Raw genomic sequence first — 7,500 nt, 5'->3', positions numbered from 1 at the left:
CGCTTTTCGACACCTCGTAGAGTGTAAACCGAGTCGTGTCACACATGGCACCCTATGCCCGAAATAGTGCACTAGTTTTGTCCAGGGCCCATACTGACAGTAGTGCACTAGGGAATAGGGTGCCACCTCAGACGGCAGCCTACATCTCAGATCCTTCTGCAGCTTCCTTTGACTTTTGTGTATACAGAACGCTACAGGCAGTAAACAGTTCCTAAAGATGAACTGGCAACTGTTCTGATACATAATGTTAGCTTTCGGTGTTCTCTCCACAAACTGACAGACTGTGAATTTAATATTTCAGTTTACTGAATCCCAGAGGGTAATAGATACACCTTTTTACTGACTTTGTTTTAAATTTTTTTTTTTAATAATGTTTCCACTTTTCACAAATCAAATTTCACTCCTCTGGGGAAAGTTACATGAATTGATTTGATTTGATTGATTGATTTGATCGATCGATCGATTAATTGATGTGTTAATTTTCAGCCCAGGGCATGACCCTAGAGACACTGGTGTGGATCAGACCATTATAAAGGATGGGTTCCAGCTGCAGTGGTCAGAAACGTCAGAAACATGACATCCACCACCCAGGGAAAGGCTCTCAAACCACCAACTCCACCAACCACACTGTGAGTACCTATATACACCCAACACCTCCAACCACACTGTGAGTACCTATATACACCCAACACCTCCAACCACACTGTGAGTACCTATATACACCCAACACCTCCAACCACACTGTGAGTACCTATATACACCCAACACCTCCAACCACACTGTGAGTACCTATATACACCCAACACCTCCAACCACACTGTGAGTACCTATATACACCCAACACCACCAACCACACTGTGAGTACCTATATACACCCAACACCTCCAACCACACTGTGAGTACCTATATACACCCAACACCTCCAACCACACTGTGAGTACCTATATACACCCAACACCTCCAACCACACTGTGAGTACCTATATACACCCAACACCTCCAACCACACTGTGAGTACCTATATACACCCAACACCTCCAACCACACTGTGAGTACCTATATACACCCAACACCTCCAACCACACTGTGAGTACCTATATACACCCAACACTTCCAACCACACTGTGAGTACCTATATACACCCAACACCTCCAACCACACTGTGAGTACCTATATACACCTAACACCTCCAACCACACTGTGAGTACCTATATACACCCAACACCTCCAACCACCCAGGGAAAGGCTCTCAAACCACCAACTCCACCAACCACACTGTGAGTACCTATATACACCCAACACCTCAAACCACACTGTGAGTACCTATATACACCCAACACCTCCAACCACACTGTGAGTACCTATATACACCTAACACCTACAACCACACTGTGAGTACCTATATACACCTAACACCTCCAACCACACTGTGAGTACCTATATACACCTAACACCTCCAACCACACTGTGAGTACCTATATACACCCAACACCTCCAACCACCCAGGGAAAGGCTCTCAAACCACCAACTCCACCAACCACACTGTGAGTACCTATATACACCCAACACCTCCAACCACACTGTGAGTACCTATATACAACCAACACCTCCAACCACACTGTGAGTACCTATATACACCAAACACCTCCAACCACACTGTGAGTACCTATATACACCCAACACTTCCAACCACACTGTGAGTACCTATATACACCCAACACCTCCAACCACACTGTGAGTACCTATATACACCTAACACCTCCAACCACACTGTGAGTACCTATATACACCCAACACCTCCAACCACCCAGGGAAAGGCTCTCAAACCACCAACTCCACCAACCACACTGTGAGTACCTATATACACCCAACACCTCCAACCACACTGTGAGTACCTATATACACCCAACACCTCCAACCACACTGTGAGTACCTATATACACCTAACACCTCCAACCACACTGTGAGTACCTATATACACCCAACACCTCCAACCACCCAGGGAAAGGCTCTCAAACCACCAATTCCACCAACCACACTGTGAGTACCTATATACACCCAACACCTCCAACCACCCAGGGAAAGGCTCTCAAACCACCAATTCCACCAACCACACTGTGAGTACCTATATACACCCAACACCTACAACCACACTGTGAGTACCTATATACACCCAACACCTCCAACCACACTGTGAGTACCTATATACACCTAACACCTCCAACCACACTGTGAGTACCTATATACACCCAACACCTCCAACCACACTGTGAGTACCTATATACACCTAACACCTACAACCACACTGTGAGTACCTATATACATTCAACACCTCCAACCACCCAGGGAAAGGCTCTCAAACCACCAACTCCACCAACCACACTGTGAGTACCTATATACACCCAACACCTCCAACCACACTGTGAGTACCTATATACACCCAACACCTCCAACCACACTGTGAGTACCTATATACACCCAACACCTCCAACCACCCTTGGAAAGGCTCTCAAACCACCAACTCCACCAACCACACTGTGAGTACCTATATACACCCAACACCTCCAACCACACTGTGAGTACCTATATACACCTAACACCTCCAACCACACTGTGAGTACCTATATACACCCAGCACCTCCAACCACACTGTGAGTACCTATATACACCTAACACCTACAACCACACTGTGAGTACCTATATACACTCAACACCTCCAACCACCCAGGGAAAGTCTCTCAAACCACCAACTCCACCAACCACACTGTGAGTACCTATATACACCCAACACCTCCAACCACACTGTGAGTACCTATATACACCCAACACCTCCAACCACACTGTGAGTACCTATATACACCTAACACCTCCAACCACACTGTGAGTACCTATATACACCCAACACCTCCAACCACACTGGTGAGTACCTATATACACCCAACACCTCCAACCACACTGTGAGTACCTATATACACCCAACACCTCCAACCACACTGTGAGTACCTATATACACCTAACACCTCCAACCACACTGTGAGTACCTATATACACCCAACACCTCCAACCACACTGTGAGTACCTATATACACCCAGCCGATGTGAGTAAGACCTTTAAACAGGTCAACAATCACAAGGCCGCAGGGCCAGACATCTTACCAGGACTTTTTGGGGGGGAATTTTCTTAAAACTGCATTGTGGGTTAAGGGCCTTGTTTTAACACTGCTGCTACTCACTGTTTATTATCTATGCATAGTCACTTTACCCCCACTTTACCCCCACCAACCTTTGTACATGCACAAATGACCTCCACTAACCTTTACCCCCACCTACCGCACATTGAATTGTTACCAGTACCCATTGTATTTAGCCTCAATATTGTTGTTTGATTTTGTTTTAGCTTATTTAGTAAGTATTTTCTTAACTCTATTTTCTTAAAACGGCATTGTTGGTTAAAAGGGCTTGTAAAGTAAGCATTTCACCATATTCAGAGCACGTGACATTTTGATCTGATTTGACAATAGGAGTAATGGAAGTGGACACTTCATTCCACCCTTTCTCCAAACAGGACGTTCATTTGACGCTTTGCCCCTTTATGACATCATAGATGTGAATCAGGGATTAATGCGTTTACTGATTTTTCTAGATGTATTTGGTGTCTTTATGAATAATCACATTATGACATCTTATCATTCTCACAAATATATTTTCTCCACTCAGGCACACAATACGGAACAGGCCTCCGGTAATGGTAAGTTACAATTTGTCAACCTGTTTCAGAACATCAATTGTCAACCTGTTTCAGAACATCATTTGTCAACCTGTTTCAGAACATCATTTGTCAACCTCTTTCAGAACATTATTTGTCAACCTGTTTCAGAACATCATTTGTCAACCTCTTTCAGAACATTATTTGTCAACCTGTTTCAGAACATCAATTGTCAACCTGTTTCAGAACATCATTTGTCAACCTGTTTCAGAACATCAATTGTCAACCTGTTTCAGAACATCATTTGTCAACCTGTTTCAGAACATCATTTTGCAAACCCTTTTACAAGGACGACTATTGTCAGAGTTTTGTTGATACGAAACCCTTATTTCTTGATATGAAGCAAACTTCACCTTTAACACATATTCCTGTCCCTTCCAGACGAAGACGTTGTCATTGCTCTGCACGACTTCAAACCAACCACGGACCAGGACCTACCGTTCAGAAAGGGAGAGAGGCTTCAGATCCTCCAGGAGTGAGTACAGTGCTGATTTACAACAAACGGTCATTCATTATTACCTTAGGGAGATGTCACGCCGACGTTGGGTTCTCAGACAATAGTCTGATATCATATCCTCAGGGTGATAATACAGGATAGCAGTATCCTTTGGAGGCACCGTTACGTGGCTCATTTAGACGTGTAACGAAATAGACAAAACATGCTCTGTTGTTGTTGTTTGAAGGAATGGGGACTGGTGGTTTGCTAAGTCACTGGTGACGGGAGAGGAGGGGTGCATCCCATGTACGTACGTGGCCAGAGTAGACACCCTAGAAATAGAAAAGTAAGTGAATCTGCTCTGACACAAGTTAGCCATTTTCTTTTTGATAATTTAACACTTCGAGCATGGGTTATCATATGTTTACAATACATACTTCACCATAGATCATTATAAATTAACTGAGTTGTGTTGACAGGAAATTAAAAACACTTTCCTTTCCTGTATCATTATGCTTTCTGTATCAATATGCTTCCTGTATCAATATGCTTCCTGTATCAGTATGCTTTCTGTATCAATATGCTTCTTGTATCAGTATGCTTCCTGTATCAGTATGCTTTCTGTATCAATATGCTTCCTGTATCAGTATACTTCCTGTATCAATATGCTTCCTGTATCAGTATGCTTCCTGTATCAATATGCTTCCTGTATCAGTATGCTTCCTGTATCAATATGCTTCCTGTATCAATATGCTTCCTGTATCAGTATGCTTCCTGTATCAGTATGCTTCCTGTATCAATATGCTTCCTGTATCAATATGCTTCCTGTATCAATATGCTTCCTGTATCAGTATGCTTCCTGTATCAGTATGCTTCCTGTATAAATATGCTTCCTGTATCAGTATGCTTCCTGTATCCATATGCTTCCTGTATCAGTATGCTTCCTGTATCAGTATGCTTCCTGTATCAATATGCTTCCTGTATCAGTATGCTTCCTGTATCAGTATGCTTCCTGTATCAATATGCTTCCTGTATCAGTATGCTTCCTGTATCAATATGCTTCCTGTATCCATATGCTTCCTGTATCAGTATGCTTCCTGTATCAGTATGCTTCCTGTATCAGTATGCTTCCTGTATCAGTATGCTTCCTGTATCAGTATGCTTCCTGTATCCATATGCTTCCTGTATCAGTATGCTTTCTGTATCAATATGCTTCCTGTATCAGTATGCTTCCTGTATCAGTATGCTTCCTGTATCCATATGCTTCCTGTATCAGTATGCTTCCTGTATCCATATGCTTCCTGTATCAGTATGCTTCCTGTATCAGTATGCTTCCTGTATCCATATGCTTCCTGTATCAGTATGCTTCCTGTATCAGTATGCTAGGTATGTAACACGTTATTTGGCGACCCTTCCCTGTTCTTCCATGTATTGTAGATGGTTTTTCAAGGACCTGAGTCGTAGAGAGACAGAGCGTCTGCTCCTGGCTCCGGGGAATAAAGCCGGGTCATTTCTAGTTCGAGAGAGTGAGACCACCAAAGGTCAGAATCATCCTCTCTGCCTTTTTTTTTAAAAACAACATTTTCAGAACAACACAACATTGTTTTTTTAAAACTCAAAATAGCTCCAAAAATATAATACAGAACGACTTGGAATGGTCAAAACATCCATCTTGTACGTATAATTATAAATTAAATTATATTATAAACCATATAATTGGCATTAACGGAACTGACATACACATTAAACAAACTGATACAAGCCGATATCAAGGACTGAAAAAAAAAAGCCTCATAAAGCTGTAAGCTAATCAAATTGTATTGGTCACATACACATGGTTCAGCAGATGTTAATGCGAGCGTAGCGAAATGCTTGTGCTTCTAGTTCGGACCCGCTCAGTAATATCTAACGCACTAACACTGTATGTCTCATTGACATGTCGCCCCAAAAAGGTACTCTCTCCCTGTCCATCAGAGACGTAGGGCTGGAGCATGGGGATGTGGTGAAGCACTACAAGATCCGTTCCCTGGATAACGGAGGGTTCTACATCTCTCCGTCCACCTCCTTCTCCTCCCTGCAGGAGCTGGTCAAGTACTATACCCGTGAGTTAAAAAATGACCACGAACATCAAGGTTATATATTTGAGGTTAAAGTTCATATGACCATAACAATACTCCATAACGACATCACAATACCCCATAATGACATCACAATACTCCATAACGACATCACAATACTCCATAACGACATCACAATACCCCATAACGACATCACAATACCCCATAATGACATCACAATACTCCATTATCGACATCACAATACTCCATAACGACATCCCAATACTCCATAACGACATCACAATACTCCATAACGACATCACAATACCCCATAATGACATCACAATACTCCATAACGACATCACAATACTCCATAACGACATCACAATACTCCATAACGACATCACAATACCCCATAATGACATCACAATACTCCATAATGACATCACAATACTCCATAACGACAAAAATGAAATGTTAGCACATTAATCAAAAATAAAAAACAGGCTAATCCTAAGTGGCTCAGCGGTTTAAGGCACTGCATCGCAGGTGCTTGAGGCATCACTACAGCCCCGGGTTTGATCCTGGGTGTGTTGCAGCTGGCTGCGACTGGAATACCCATGAAGTGGTTTGATCCTGGGTGTGTTGCAGCTGGCTGCGACTGGAATACCCATGAAGTGGTTTGATCCTGGGTGTGTTGCAGCTGGCTGCGACTGGAATACCCATGAAGTGGTTTGATCCTGGGTGTGTTGCAGCTGGCTGCGACTGGAATACCCATGAAGTGGTTTGATCCTGGGTGTGTTGCAGCTGGCTGCGACTGGGATACCCATGAAGTGGCACGCATTGGTGCGGCTGGCTTCCTGGGTTAAGTTGGTAGCGTGTCAAGAAGCAGTGCGGCTGGCTTCCTGGGTTAAGTTGGTAGCGTGTCAAGAAGCAGTGCGGCTTGGCTTCCTGGGTTAAGTTGGTAGTGTGTCGCGAAGCAGTGCGGCTGGCTTCCTGGGTTAAGTGGGTAGTGTGTCGCGAAGCAGTGCGGCTGGCTTCCTGGGTTAAGTGGGTAGTGTGTCGCGAAGCAGTGCGGCTGGCTTCCTGGGTTAAGTGGGTAGTGTGTCGCGAAGCAGTGCGGCTGGCTTCCTGGGTTAAGTGGGTAGCATGTCGAGAAGCAGTGCGGCTGGCTTCCTGGGTTAAGTGGGTAGCCTGTCGAGAAGCAGTGCGGCTTGGCTTCCTGGGTTAAGTGGGTAGCGT

The 7,500-nt window shown here is 43.9% G+C and overlaps 1 protein-coding gene across 4 annotated transcripts in view; it reads left to right on the top strand.

Annotated features, from left to right (window-relative positions):
* The window catches only part of blk (BLK proto-oncogene, Src family tyrosine kinase), a 40,603-nt gene that overhangs the window by 718 nt on the left and 32,385 nt on the right, over positions 1-7,500 (top strand). For all 4 annotated transcript variants that reach the window (XM_052524586.1, XM_052524585.1, XM_052524587.1 and 1 more), the window contains 6 exons: positions 487-629; positions 3,717-3,747; positions 4,147-4,240; positions 4,449-4,547; positions 5,639-5,742; positions 6,154-6,303. In XM_052524586.1, the coding sequence (XP_052380546.1) occupies positions 537-629; positions 3,717-3,747; positions 4,147-4,240; positions 4,449-4,547; positions 5,639-5,742; positions 6,154-6,303 (571 nt within the window). In that variant the 5' untranslated portion in view covers positions 487-536. The remainder of the gene's footprint in view (positions 1-486; positions 630-3,716; positions 3,748-4,146; positions 4,241-4,448; positions 4,548-5,638; positions 5,743-6,153; positions 6,304-7,500) is intronic.

Source organism: Oncorhynchus keta, chromosome 8 (genome assembly GCF_023373465.1).
Source record: "Oncorhynchus keta strain PuntledgeMale-10-30-2019 chromosome 8, Oket_V2, whole genome shotgun sequence".
NCBI lineage: Eukaryota > Metazoa > Chordata > Actinopteri > Salmoniformes > Salmonidae > Oncorhynchus > Oncorhynchus keta.
The sequence above is the reverse complement of the archived record's forward strand: the minus strand, read 5'-3'. Positions and strand labels throughout refer to the sequence as shown.